At 38.4% G+C, this 15,854-nt stretch overlaps 1 protein-coding gene across 1 annotated transcript in view; it reads right to left on the bottom strand.

Moving 5' to 3' along the window:
- Positions 1-15,854, bottom strand: part of LOC137151032 (cell adhesion molecule DSCAM-like) — a 58,943-nt gene that overhangs the window by 24,681 nt on the left and 18,408 nt on the right. The window contains exons 3-6 of the mRNA XM_067545226.1: positions 14,036-14,151; positions 10,392-10,541; positions 8,008-8,205; positions 2,912-3,214 (exon numbers count right to left, since the gene is read on the bottom strand). Coding sequence (XP_067401327.1) covers positions 2,912-3,214; positions 8,008-8,205; positions 10,392-10,541; positions 14,036-14,151 — 767 coding nt within the window. The remainder of the gene's footprint in view (positions 1-2,911; positions 3,215-8,007; positions 8,206-10,391; positions 10,542-14,035; positions 14,152-15,854) is intronic.

Below are 15,854 nucleotides of genomic sequence, written 5' to 3'. Positions count from 1 at the left end.
AGGGAAGATCCTATTATTCGACCCCCTGAATACACAGATAATCCATACTGAAAATGGGCTGCCCATCCTTTCTCCCTCCCTCCTTTCAAATGGACTCCCAAACTCTCCACTGTTTACCATTAGCCATCTTCAGTGGCTCAATCTAGTGGCTCAAATGCTACTTGTTGGACAAATCAGGCTCTATGACTAAAGGGCCTAATCCTGCAAAGTGCTGAGCACTAATGTGAAATGCTATGTGGTTACAAATCAATTAAATTAATAAGAATACAGCACCACACTGGAGTGCTCAGCAGTTTGCAGGATCGAGTCCTATGGTTTCAGTGTTTTACCTGCATTAATGGGAGCAACAGACTGGTTAGCTCAGTACCTGAGTGATATGAATGTCAACTCAGCTCACAATAGTCCAAAATCTTTGACTTATTGACTGTAGCTGATATTCGTGCTATACAGCAAGTTATTTAATACACCTATCTCCATTCATCACCTTGCCCTAATGAAAAGGAGCTCTTACCATCAGGTGGTTTAGCCTCTAAATTTCCAGTCTTTCAAAATATCCAGGTGCTATAATCTGGTGTGGAATATCCTGTAAATTCTAAATACATTCTATTTTTAATTAAAAACTCTGTTGGGATTATTTTTGAACAATAACTATTATTTATGCAGATCCCTACAATGATAATAGTTGGTAGCAGGAGGGTTACAAGAAGTTTGATTAAAAGGTGAGATCAGAAATTAGGAAGCAGGAGGCATAGGTTACAGAAAATAACATAGTATAAGAGACAGAGGCAGAGGAAAAGAAAAACACCACAGAAAAAGACAGGGAGATGTGATCTTGAAAAACAATGACATTAAATGAGAAAATCAAAATCAAAGAGCATTGTCAAATATCCATCTTCAGATGTTTCCATCTAGCAAATCTACACATGTTAACATTTTTATATCTTCATCAAGCTACCAGATGTATAATGATGTCTTTAATTATATTTCAATTTTAATAACTTTCTCAGAATTTCTAAAGATTTAGGTGATTGAAAAAAATGCCCCTTGAGTCATCCATCAACAATGTGGACACTGGGAATATTAATCTACCTACTAGAATCAGCTACCTGAAGAATCAACCTCCTTACAATTCCATACTTTGTCTAAGGCCTTTAAGTTATAAAGTATCATTGAAAGCCCATGTTAAAGAAACATTATCATCAATGGGCCATAATCATGGTGGGCCACTGGAACTTGCAGAACTATTCCAAGTTATTAAATCTTATTACTATGTCATATGATATGTTTCCTCTCATTAAGGTAAAAGAAAGTTAAAATGTAACATGAAAATGGGTGTGAATTCAAACAATTTGGGTGACGGCCTCAGGGATCACTATCAATCTTTAATTCACTGGAGGGGAACTACTGAGATCTTAAACCATGGAGCTTTCAGCTCAAACATGGGGACTGAATTTTAGCACTGGCTGCCCCCATGGAGCATCTACATTATTTAGAATACATTAGACCATTTAAAAATATTAAATAAGCATCAATAATTTATTTGGAAAAATGAAAGGAATAGAGTAAACTATTTTTGTCTGAGAGAATTATAGAACATGTCTGTTGACTGATTGGAAGGGACAGATTGTAATGTCAGAGTTCTGAAGTGTGGATATTTTCCCTAAGCAAAGCAAGAAAAAATATTTATCTTTAGTTCTTGTTTTTTATAGATTCACATATCCCAAGTGATCACCACTCTTGGGTTTGTGTTTCCAGTGTGTAACCAGGTGGGAAATTAGTCATTTTCTCCACTAAATCATTTCCTCTACCCATCCCCCACTTTATCTTTTTGAATGCCTTGGTAATTCCCTGCCTAAACTATTACAGCTTCATTACTTCTTTCTCTGAGTCCTTTCACATTCTTCTTGTATCCTTCTCGCAGAAACCCCTCCATGTTCTCTTCCATGCTACTTCCTGCTCCTGGAACAACCTGTTCAAAGCTATTTGTTATGCTTGTTTCCTCTCTTCCCCCAAATCCCATTTGTTCAAATTTATTATTTATGTTAGGAGAGCACCCACAATGTACAAGTTGCTTTCTACACATACAGGGAGCCCCAACACCAACCCAGACTAATGAACAAACTTACTAAAAATGAAATTATAAATAAAATAATTTAAAAATAGAACTAATACAGCACATGCAATAAATAAATAAATAGCTTCATGACTTTGTATTGTATAAATCCTACTTCACTTATGTCATCTCTCCCTTTGTCATGTCATGCATTGTCTAAACTAGACTGTAAAATCTTCAGAGAAGGGTTTGTGACATATTTGCCAGCAAAGCACCAGGCATACCTACGACATTGTATATTATAAGGGTGTCATTAAAAATAGAATTTTTTGCCTTTCAGGAGCTGGACTCATCAGGCACCCATCGGGCATTATTAGTTACTAACAATTTGGGATGGATTTAAGTTAGTGACTTGAATGTGGAAGGCTCCATATCCTATTGTCAGTCCCCTGAGGTAAGCTGTTCCCTTCATCATTGTTTTCATTTTTGTTTTCCCCAGTTTCAGATCATTATAATTCTGGAAGCACAGAGATCAAGGGGAGAGTACAACACCTCAACAATATCCATGAAAGGGACATCTGTCTGCAGCCAATTGCAATGACGTTTTGCAGCATTACTTTGAGATCAGTGAAAGAGCACTACTATACCATTATTTTTCTTTGTCTGTATACAGGAGGATAAACTTACACTGAATATAACATCAGTTATGATAAATAGTGATTCTTCACTCTGTGAATACTTACCAGAAATATGACATCTCTTCTTCCTTCATTGTGATATATCTTGTCCTGTCAACCATGCTATGCAGGCAGTGAAATACTCACCCAAAGTACCAAAAAATTAGCTCTGTGCTCTTACCTGGCCGATGTGCCTTTGGAACTGCCATGTTCATCACGCGCCCTCCGTCCTGAGGTTTGGGGGGTGATGCAGTAAATCTGCAGATCCCCGATTCTGATGGTGTGCTTGAGGTCAGACTGTCTGTGTACTCATTAGTCCCTGCCGTTAGCTGTTCCGATGATGTGTCTGATATAAAGCATTCTGTAATTGTGAACTTGGCATGTCTCAGCTGCTCTTCCATCTTAGCATGTTCATATGCTCTTGCTAGCTCTTCATATGTAGAGGAGGCACTTTCTGTGGAGACCATGCTGCTTCTTGCTCGATCTAAATATCCAAAAAAGATAAACAGGGCGGTCATTTCAGTATCTAAATCATGAATATTAAAAGGTTTTTACTAAGGTGTCATTTTCCTGACATTGACTTGGATGAGTCTACCTCATCATGAATGTTGATCTTTCCACTTAAAATGAGGTCTCCTTGCCTTAGCAGCAGCATATGAATCAGAATTGACTTGTTTGCTTAGAAGCAGAAAAAACCTTTATTCAGTAAGAAAAATATGACTACTCTTCCCCCCTCCCCCTCCCCACACACACACTCTCACTTTCTCTTTTGAAAAGTGAGTTTAGAGATTGATGTATTAAAATAAAAACAGAAGGCCACTGTTTATCCACAAAACAGACACAGCACTACCAAGGACACTTTCAATACCATATCCTGTTAATGTGCCTCAAACATGTTTTAGAGGGCTCATCTTGAGGGGTGAAAAGATAGCTCATTTTCTATATCCATTTGAACCTTGGCCCTTCTGTTGAGAATGCCAACAAAGGTACAACAGAATGGCAATGGTTCCGAGACAAACATCTGTCTTTTAGGAATAGGACTGAAATCACCAACTCATCTCACGCAGAGTAAATGGCTGCATTAGAAGGTAATGTGTTTTAGTCACTACCAGTCTGCTTTTATTCTGGGGCCTGATTCAGCACTAATGAAGTCAATGGTAACTTCACCATTGACTTTAATGGACACCGGATCAAGTCTTTTGTGATACAGAAGTGTCTCTTTTCCCATTACCAATTCCTGGAAACATGAAATTCACTTAAACAAACATCATTATTCTTGGAGATTTAATTAGTGACTTATATATGGTAAAGCATACTGCATTTACAATGTCAAACCCTGAAAAGTGAAGCAGATGAGAGGTTTCTATTTAATTAAGTGGCAAAATCACTGGAATGCTATACTTTTCAGCTGTGGTGTGTCAGGAGAGCAGAGAACTTTCACAAGGCCCTCGAGCAGGAACCATATCTTCTTCCAGATTTTGTACAGTTCCATGCACATTACTGATACTCAATAAATTAATAATAATATTAATAGTAGCTGTAACGACAACTAGTTCAAAAAAAAAAAAATAAGACTACTACAGTAACTAGAGGAAACAGTGCGGTAATTACAAGTCTTTTTTTTTTATATCATGTACTAGAGTCCTGGTATCTGTTTTTATTCCATAAGAAGAGCAACACACCTGTCAGTTATAAAGAGGTAAATGCATTATTTTAATTTGTAAGTATTTTTATGATATGGCTTAATTTGATTAGGACCTTTAAACTTACCTATATATGTGAATGATTAAAGACCTTTTGGACATATCTCCACTAAATTTAAAGTTACCAATTCATGAAATGCTAAGTTCTGCCCTCATATGTCCCAAGCTGCCTTGCCTTGGAAATATGAGTCCAGAGCTTGAAAACTTAGTTCATTTCATTCATTGATTCTTAGGCAAGCCCGACATTAAAAAGTTAGGTCAACTTCAGCTACGTCACTCAGGGGTGTGAAAAATCCATACCCCTGTACAATGGAGTTAAGGTGCTAATTTCCAGAGTAGAGAGTGGTAAATTGATGGAAGAATTATTCCATTGACCTAGCTACCACCTTTCAAGGAGGTGGATTAACTAGAGTGATGGGAAAACCCATCCTGTTGCTGTAGTAAATGTCTACACTGAAATGCTGCAGCAGTGCTGTTGCAGTGTTTCCAGTGAAGACATCGCTTTAGACATGTAGCATAGCTATATTTGGTTGTACAATTCAATACACAATTGTTTCATCTTCTAAAATAACAATAGATTTATCACTCTGACTCCATTCCTTACCTAGAAATAAAAAAGCATAACATATATACAGGTTTGTCACCCCAGTATTGCGTACTCTTTCCATGAACCAAGTTTCCAAGTTTACTTTTGATTTTAAAAATCTATTTTAATTCTAATATAAGACAGTGCACATCTTAAAGGGCAGAGATAGAGTTGGAAGGTGTCTGTAGTAATAATTAATAATCTTTGTTCAAATACTATAGCTTAAAAACCAGGCTTGTAAAATATTTTTAATGTTTACTAGTCCATGCAGTGAAACCACTTTGTGCCCTTTTGATTGGATGATGCTGTGAAAACCTAATGATACTTTACTTGTCCACCAAATAAAATTAGCCTGCGTGTGTAGAATCTTGCTATGCTGGGATATGAGACAATATGCTTGTGATGCATGTGGAAATTTTCTGTAACATTCTTATAAACTATCTGTATGACTCTGTACTGATCACCTTGGTATTGCTACCTAGTGGGTGCAGAAGGGTTAAAATGTGGCTCCAAGGGCAGAGCAGGACACCTGAGGTGTTTGACTCACATAGCTGCCTGGTTTGAGACCAGAATCATTAACAAACTGAGCTTGTGTGAATGGAGGTTCTGGAAGAGACAATGGAAACCCCTATGACCAAAGGTTAACACTTAACTGCAGAGGCAGCTGAACATGTGAACACAGCAAGGCTGTGTCCTAAGTACAAAGGCAAGAGGTGTCAGATATCTGTGATAAGAACTGGCATCACAGAAACACAGCAGCTCTCACTATGGACGGACAGACAAAGAGACAGAGCCCAGATGGATTCTACAGTAGCTTGGCTGGATGCAGCCCTAGCATTGGCAGGTCTGAACTCTCTCTTTACCTTTGCTTCTCTATGCTGTATTCCAGTTAACTAATAAACTCTATTCTGTTTTGAAAAGGCCACACAGAGTCACAGCAGATATTTGCTAAAGTGCATCGATCCTCCAACGGGGGAAAAAATCTCTGAACAGGAGTCTGATTCAGTTGGACTCACTGGGCAGAGCTCACGGTGAGGAACAGCGGTTCTGGAGCCTGGAGGCTCAGCGTCAGAGGCATTGAGGCCATGTGGCCAACCTTGTGGAAGGATGTGACCCCTTGGGGATTTGGCACACTAAAAGGGGTACCCCCTAAAGATCGTCTACAGGTTGGGGCACAACAAATTCATGACCAGGCCCACAATCCAGCATGCCCAGAACAAGGTTTTCTGAGATAGCGTTTTCAACATGAATCTGTATAACTAGTGGAATTAACCCTCATGACCTCACCACCTTTCTAGCTAAAGAAGTCGGGAAGAAACTTCTTAATTAGCTGGAGGTGGAGGAGTGTCAGATGGGCAACATGAAGTACTCTCTTTTTAACCAAGGTGGACATACTGCCTTCCTCAGCTTTCCTACTTTTCCCAACAGCCCAAGAGAGAGTCACCTAGATTTCCATGCAGCTTCGTAGAGCAATATCCATAAGCCATTAAGGCAGCCTTTCACTGTATTTTTTTTAGATTTAATTTGTTCATTATTAGGGTCCAACCTTCCCTTCAAAGAATATAAAATATTCTACTGATTAGATATGCATAAATCCATTACAGCAAAGAAAATGTACCTTGATTCTTAACTGAATAGGTTGTATAAGTCTTTTTATTTTTATATATCTATCCACATAATCATGTAAATGTCACATAATTTGATTTAACAATGTACCTTAGAATGACGAAAACACAATTCATAGGAAGTTCCTGATATTAGTCTTGGATGACATATGTGAGCGGCAGTACAATTTTAAAAGATATTTAGAAGAAGGTTGTGAGTTCTGAACAGATAACAACTTAATCCTATAAATATTACTGACCATAGTGCTTACTACTCTGAGTAGCCCAGTGGAAATTAATGGGACATATTTAGTGCTCAGCACTTCTGAAAATCAAGCTGCATATTTAGGTCCCTATCTTTAGGAATATGTTTTGGAAAATCTTGGAACAAAGGTTTTTAAATGAAAGCAAAGCAAATGTCTGCTTTTTCTTACTCAGAGGATAGCTGGATTTAAAAAAACCACCCTCATATTTCTACGTAGTGAAAGGCTATTTCTGTAGACTGCTCTGGATAGCTGTCTCTTTTGGGGCCTGACTGTTCTGAGATTTTGCTGCATAACCCCTCTAAATTGTGAGGGAGTACAAGCAGTTCCTTCTGGGCAGCCTTGAGCTTGACAAGGAGTCACTTCCTCTGTCAGCGATATACTTCAAACAAACATGTTCTTTGGAGCTGCTGTGTGACTGTTTCCCTGCTAATGTAATGTAACCCATTTACAGCTGTAATGTTCTTCATCACTTGTTCAGTATAGAGCAAAAAGAAAACAAGCTTCGCTTTTCAATCCCACAATTGCATTTTAACTTGGAAACAAGAAGGCTAGTATTAAGACTGAGTGGGAGAATTGCATCTTCAATTTACCCCTTCTCATTATTTAGAGATATAGTTGTTCCCAAAGTAAATTAGGGCTTGGTTCAACACCTATTGATGATAATGCATCCTGGATTGGGTCCCAAATCTGGGCTTTCCCCCTTATGAGCAAATTACACCACTGGAAACAATTTACCTTATAGTAGCTCAAACCTTAAAACCATTCCAGTTTTGACTCCATTTCCCAGTTGCTAATATTGCCATTTCCTGGCCCGTGCCATTTTATGAAACAAATTCTCAGACCTTTCCCTTAGAACTCAGGATGTACGTAGTTTCAGTGACCAGAAAAATTACCAACAGAATCATCAAAAGATTTTGGACCACATTTTCGTCATAGGAAGTCATGTATACAATTCTTGTTATTATAAATGGTAGGTGCTTGCATAAGCCAGTTGCAGTTAGAAGATACATTTTAAAAATGTTTTAAAAAGAAAAAAAAAAAAGCTCTCATGCAGTGAATGCTATTCCTGTTATGCCTGTATGGTCTTTATAATGGAATTCTGAAAAACAACATTATACCTGTGTCCTGTGAGGGGCTGACACTGTAGCTGTCACTTTCCTTGTCTACTGATCCTGCAGCTCTGGGTGTTGGCAGCCTCCAGTCTGTGGTGAGGGTGTGGGCTGATATAGTGGGATGGGGTCTGTTGAGAGTCCATTGACTAGCATACCTGTTGCGAGCTGTGGGCCCAGTTTTTGCATTCCTTCTTGTAGTAGGATCTGTCATTGACAAACAGAGAATCTTTGCCATTAAGTTCTTAATTAGTCAATAAAAAATCACTAGCAGAATAACTGAAATGAAGTGATAACTGAGGTAGCATTGATATGCAAACAAAAACTGCTGAAAGAGAGTTAAGGATGAAAATGTATTTCAGTGAAGTGCAGCTAGTACATGCCCAAATTAGGACATTCTCTTCACAGAAACTCTGCATATTTATACATCACAAATGCTAAGAAGTCTGGGAATGAACAGGTAAAGGGATCCACCCAGTTCCCTACTGCCATGTAACTCTATTTCACTCATTATCATTTCAGATGAATCATAACAACTCCATCCTCCACTGTAGTGCTCCCAACCCAATTTATAAAATATAAATGATAAGATTACAAACGGGTAGGAGATTACATTATCACATTTCCTACTCTAGGTATCTTACTTAACATTTACATATAACAGTACTACTCACTACCAAAACCCTATATATTTATTGTTTATTTATTAGTTCATATTTGGGTTAGTATGTTGTTGATCGTGCACGCTAAAGAGCTGCTACCAGGTAGCTGAAAACCTAGCCCATCTTAAAATCCTCCAAGTTACAATGGCAAATTTATCTAGAAAGAGTCTGACAGTGTGTGAAAAAAAAAATAAAATCACCTCAATTCTTCTTTAGAAATTAAAAAAAAAATCTACTATTTATGTAGGGCCTAAAAGATTGTATGCTTTGTTGTTCCAGAGACAATCCATCCATCCTTCAGAGGGAGTACAAGTAAGCTAACTGCCAACATTGACTGCTTAGGCTTTGTTGACAGCATCAGTGGCGCTGGTACAAAAACAAGGCTTGTTTTCCATCATAAGCCCAAAGGGAGAAGAAAAATCTTTAATTGGCAAATGGAAAGTGCCTAAACCAGTAGGGAAAGATTTTTCTTTTGAAGCTTCTATTAGTAACAATGGAGAATGTAAGAATTAAACACTAAAAATTCAAACCTATGAAAAAGCATTTGACAGTTTGGTAAGGCTGTTCTATTACTTTGGAGTGGAAAATTTTAACAGGAACAGGTTGATGGATAAATCATCACTAGATATTGACTTTCAGCATTGTTTCTGAATCAACATTCCCAATGAAGCATTTACAGCCTGTCACTTCAAAGGTGCAGGTTATTTATAAATACAAAATGGCCGTGGCTGTTTGCCCTTCTATTTCAGATCCTCCTCCAGAGCAAAACAAAAATACAAACTCAATGCCATTCATAAACACGATATCAGACTTCAATGGGCTTTGAATTGGGCACATAAGTCAAGGAATGGAAAGTGTAATTATTCTAGGATGTTGTCCAGCCTGTATTCATCTCTAAGAAAGCCAAGTACTTTTGGAGTGCAGGATCTTGCATCATTAAAGATAGTTAGATTTTAACTATGGTTCTAGTCTATTGTTAATTCTCATAGCCTTGATCTTTCAATATAATAAATAACAATAACTGTATTTGATCTTTGCATTTCTATACATCCTAGGAATTGTTTATATATTTCCAGTATGTCACATTACACCATATCACTATCTAATAAATATGCCTTATATTTAATTAAACTTTTCCAGTAATATAGATATGGAACACATTTATCACAGAGTTTAGGAAGAACATATTGTAATAATATATTTATTCATTTCATTTAAATCATTGTAAGATGATCTCAGCATGGACCTATCTGAGAAATGGATTTAATATAATAACTAGAAATGTAACTTTTTAAAAAATGCAGTAATCAGAAAATGTATTTTTCATATCCTAGAATGTTAGGAACTATTACAGTAAACTGAGAAATTCAATAAAGATTGATTAGAGAGAAATAAATATATATTAGACATTAAAATCCATTAAAATATTTACTCACTAAATTCTAAATATTAAAACCCAGCATAAATTTCCTTTGAAGAATATTCAGGTTGAAAATACCTTAAATTACATCTACATTTTAACATGCAAAGGAAACTTTTACTATATTGAATCTGAATATGTAACACTTTTACAGTGACTCCAACTGCAAAAGAGACCATTTCCTGCTTTACAAAATAGTTTCCCCATTCTAAATAAAGAAAATACCACAATAATGTAAATACTGCAGTAATGGTATTCAGTATCTTTGTAATGGTCTCTGCTATAGGTAATATATTCCCTTTTATACTCACTTGTTCCTGGTCGGGCATCAGAAACATCAACCAATGGTCCAGTAGCTTGTGAGACAGACTGGTAATGTACTGTATGAGTAACTGTCAATGACTTCTGTTTAGATGTCTCTCCAAAATCAGCATCAGTTAATAACACTGTTGATCTGTCATCTATAAGCAACAGAAAATGAACATTAAAATAAGGAATCATATTTTTTATTAATCCTTCAAAATAGCTTAAGTCCTTGACTTTACACAAAACTATAGAAATGAGTATTGCTTGTGGGCCTTCTTTTGTGATCTGATTACTTTACGGGACACAGGCAGGCTTTTTGAGTATCCTTTTAAAAACACTCTGTTGTCGGTAACAATACTTTGCCTTGAGTACTTTGACTTTTTCCCTTTTGTAAAAACTGGTTCCCTCCGCCCCTTGATGCTCCATGGAGCACAGATTAACATGACCATGGATTATTTACTTTCTTGTTTGTCATTAGCATAAGTGACTGTATTTGAGATGTCAAAAGGAGATTGTTAACTAACTTGTGCTCTCTCTTCTGGCTAGCTTTGTCCCTTCAGCACCAGCACAAAAATACTGCAACATTAGGGCCGCGATCCAGTAAAGCGCTTATGAACTTGCTTAAACTCTTGAGCGCTCCTGAGGAACTCAGTGGGACAAATCTTATGCTTACATTTAAGCACATGCATAAGAGCTTTGGTGGACTGGAGCCTATGGGCCAAATCTTGACACTTCCTTATGCTGCAAAGGGCACTTCCTGCAGCAGAACTGACTGGTCAACAGCACAATAGGAAAAGGATTTGGAGATCCTGGAGCAAGTGGTGTGGATCTCCTGTATGATGTGGAGTACAGCTGCATGGGAGCTTCTTCCCATCCCTGCACAGCAGGATTTGTGGAGTGGGGTAGGAGAGGATGGTAGATCCCAGGCAGAGTAGGGGAGAAAGGAACACTTGTGAATCCACTACTGCATGGATTCTCTGCAACTAAACAGCAGAAGCTACTGAGGAGGATTCCTTCCAACTATCTATACAGAATCTCCTCCCTGCACCAAGCCAGGCTACATGGGGAAGCATTTGGTCCTGACTGCAACTAGTAGCTTTTTTCTTTTCAATTGTGATCACAGTGCGGTTTTTAAAAAAAATAAGTTATATAGAATGCAGAGTGTGTTGCCCACCCAATTTTAAAAGTTTGAATATACAGTATGTCCCTTTCTGCCCCGCTATAATCAATGGTAAATCTTCCATTGACTTCATGCTTGCAAAACAACTACATTTGTATGCTTAGTGCTATCAGGGTTCAGTCTCCAGATTTTCTTTTACATTATTACAACCTTTTTCATCTATTCTCAATAGCAATGAAATCCATGGGAAATTCCTGCCATCATACAATATATAGCTTTTTAATGCATTTCTAAAGGGACTGCCAGCAATGGTGCTTCTGTGAATTTGCCCATCAGCTGAGACTGATGCACTGTTTCTAACAATTGTTGTTTTTTTCAGTTGACAAGAGAACATTAATGTGAACATCCTGCACAGTAACATAACTGGCATTTTTTGCCCAAAAAAGGCCCTAAAGAGAATGAACATTATGAAACCAAATTACACTGTCCCTGGCAAAAGAAGAGCTCTTATTCAGGTCATGAATAAAACCTGCCAAAGCCTTTGTGAAAGCTTGTCAAAGTGCCTGCTTACTATTACTACTTTGTGCAATACAGTCTTTTACTGTGACATGGATCACATTGCTGTAGTTAAGGTGCTAATGGCATTTCCATTATAAACCCCTATTGCCCAGCAGCTATAACTCAAGAGTAAAATCTTCCTCCAGGATAAAACTTGTCATAAAAGATTGCAGTACAGAAGTGAACTTTGGAAAAATAAAAACTGGAATCAAAAACGTCCATGTTGCAGGTGACGTGTGGATCCTGTCTTCAAAACAACCCTATAAACCAGAGGTCTCCAAAGTGTGGGGAGGAACATTTGGGGGGCATAGCCGGGCCTGGGCAAGTCCCCATGGGGGATGGGGAAGGAGCGCCACCTAGCAAGCTCTGCTCCGGGCCTGGCCACAGTCTCCCCTCCTGGCTCGGCCATGGCCCCAGCACCCGGCCCCTGGCTCAGCTTTGGCCCCCAGTCACAGTGCATGGCCTCAACCCCCAGCCCCTGCCTCATCCCCTGGTCATGGTGCCCGCCTGTGGTCTTCATACCTGACCCCTGGCCACAGCCTTGGTGCCTGGGCCCTGCCTCGGCCCCAGCCACTGTGGCTCCACTCCCAGCCTTGGTCCCTGGATCTGACCGCATTCCCCAGCTCCCAGCCCCAGCTGTGGGGAGGAGGAGTGGGATGTGTGGACAGAGGTAAGGGGAGGCATGGGGTAAAATGTTTGAGGACCACTGCTATAAATGATGCAATACAGAAAAGGCTGAATTTTCTGATTCAACCAAATCAAGATAGCCTGGCACAGGATATGATGGGACAAAGTTACCTCATTCTTCCCCAATCCTGGGACTGACTAGGACTATCAGAGCTGAGCTACATTATACTGGCTGGCTCTCCTCCCCTCTGACCACATCCTAAATGTGACCACTACATCTGCTCTATTTCACTGGAGGATTCCTCTATGCAAGTGGAATCCTCTGCTGACCACTTAAGTCAGCTTCAAGTTTGCTTTAGACTGCTCTTTGTCCAAAATGGTGGAAATCTGGCAAAATCTGCGACTCTTGTGAGAGCCCTGCCATTTTGTATAGCAAGACACACATGAGATCAGACGTTTTTGTGAGCTTTCAGCCATTTTGGACTAATATCTTAGGAAAATTACTGTTTTCATGAGATTTCAGATGCATCCCAGGCATAACGTAAGTTATTTACAGTTTTTGACTATTCAGTGCAGCAGAATACAGAATAGCTTTCGCTATAGCTAGGTAGATCTATAATAGGGAGTTTTAGATAGATTTGGGTGGGAAAACAATTTTCTTGACCCACAAGAGATTTTTTAATTCTTTTCTTGTCCCATATCGGGACAAAAAATTGAAATGTCAAATATTTCACAAACAGACAGTCTGAAAAAAAATTTCTGATTGGGTCACTCAAAACATTTTAAGAACATAAGAACAGCTATACTGGCCAGTATCTAGTCTATCTAGTCTATAGTCTATCTAACCCAGTATCCTGTCTTCTGACAGTTGTCAATACCAGGAGCTTCAGATGGAATGAACAGAACAGGTAATCATCATGTGATCCATCCCCTGTCACTCATTCCAGCTTCTGGCAAACAGAGCTTCATAGCATGGTTTATTTCAGTAATTTAGAAATGTTTATTGTTTTTATTTCAACCCTTTAAAAATAACCTTTTTTAGTATAAACAAATTAAAATTTCAAAACAAAAAGGTCATTTTGAAATGGAAAATTAAAGTTTTCATTTTGAAAATGTCAGAATGGAACATTTTATTTTTTGCTGCCCTACTCCACTTTCAAAGCGCTAAGACACCTTAAAGCTCAAAATCATTCAAATGTGGAAATGGCTTCAATTCACTTTTCATCCATGACAAATTAGCTTGTAAATTGGGACTCTAGCTCTTTTTTATGGATAAAGGATGCAGTACAAAGTCCACCAAAAACATTTATGATATAAAGCAACGTAAGTGCATTGCCAATTTACCAATGGTCTCCATTGTGTCTCTCTCTTCGATCAGAAGCTGAGCTCTGGGAATATCTATGTGCATCCTCAGCGTCTGCTGCTGCTTGTTAAGTGTATCTGAGGTCCTGGTGTTCTTACTAAGCACAAAGAGAGACACACATGAAAATGGCTCCCAAATGAAAAGATACTTAAATATTTCCTTTCTAAAAATCAGTTCAGCTTAATCTAATAATAAAATTATCATAGTCAGCAAAATTCTCAGACATTTTATTTCCTTTCTTTGTACTTTGAAGAAATTGGTGGTATTAATTTAAAGTACATGATATGGAGTTTAGAAGAATAGGTGGGGGGAGGGACTGAGTCTGCCATTATTCAGTGGCTATCTATCAAAAGCCCTTATTAAATCTTTCTCATGCAGCTGCTGAATAATGAAACTGATTAAAACAGTTATAAAGCTGCCATTTTTTTTTTTTGCATTTCTCAGATATGACTAATAAAGCCTTCAGCTAACCAAACAGGTCAGTGGGAAGATGGTGTCTTATAGAAATTTCTCATATTAATTATTTTTCAGCAATGATTTAAACCCTGAACATCATAAGAATTGGTAAGTTAAAAAAGCAATCAGTCAGTCACGAGATATTCTATTAATAATAATGAATTGCATAAAGAAAAGTGAAGATTTTAGTTCTGTTGACATTGCTCTAGTAAGAAATTATAAACCTTGCTAGCATTCATGGATGAACTCGTTTCATTGGATATGGTATTTTAGAACAGGAGTATAAAACAATTATTGTATCATCACATAAGTTATAACAATTTTAAAGTCTGTGTACCAGAAAATTACTCTGGGAATGAGCCATCTACTACAAAGTAAATGAAAATGGGTAGTAAAACTGAGCAGTATAATTATATCCAGTACAGAAGTTGCAGTAAAATCGTCCATATTGCACTAACATCCAAGGACCTGTTCACTCCTTTCCATGGAAATACCAAAGGGAAGGAAATCTCCAAAAGGGTCCCCTTGTTTTCCCTGAATCAGTCTGTAGCAGGAATTCCCTTCCATCACAAAATGGGCAGCAGTTCTGTCCTAAACTCAACAGATCCAATGGAATCCACCAGAACTGAGTTAGGACATATCTGCCAGACTCTACTTTTCTAGTCTTTCCCCCACTCTGTCTATCTTAGGTGATAATGGCCCCCATCACCATAGTATCAGAGAACCACACAGTCTTTAATGTGTTTATTCTCACAACAAACATGTGAGGGTCATAGACTCTTCATAGATTCTAAGATCTGAAGGATCATCATTGTGATCATCTAGTCTGACCTCCTGTATAGAACTTAGAAGCATAGAATCATAGAAGATTAGGGTTGGAAGGGACCTCAGGAGGACATCTAGTCCAACTCCCTGTTCAAGCAGGATCAAACCCAATTAAATCATCCCAGCCAGGGCTTTGTCAAGACGAACCTTAAAAATCTCTAAGGATGGAGATTCCACCACCTCCCTAGGTAATCCATTCCAGTGCTTCACCACCCTCCTAGTGAAAAAGATTTTCCTAATATCCAATCCAAACCTCCCCACTACAACTTTAGACCACTGCACCTTGGTCTGTCACCTGCCATCACTGAGAACAGGCTAGCTCCATTGAAGGCAGCTATCAAATCCCCCCTCCTTCTTCTCTTCTGCAGACTAAATAAGCCTAGTTCTCTCAGCCTCTCCTCATAAGTCATGTGCTCCAGCCCCCTAATCGTTTTTGTTGCCCTCTACTGGACTCTCTACAATTTGTCCACATCTCTTCTGTAGTGGGCAACCCAAAACTGGACATAATAATCCAGATGT

Source organism: Emydura macquarii, unplaced genomic scaffold (genome assembly GCF_026122565.2).
Source record: "Emydura macquarii macquarii isolate MOO-44397 ecotype Brisbane River unplaced genomic scaffold, CSIRO-AGI_Emac_v2 contig_1043, whole genome shotgun sequence".
Lineage (NCBI taxonomy): Eukaryota > Metazoa > Chordata > Testudines > Chelidae > Emydura > Emydura macquarii.
The sequence above is the reverse complement of the archived record's forward strand: the minus strand, read 5'-3'. Positions and strand labels throughout refer to the sequence as shown.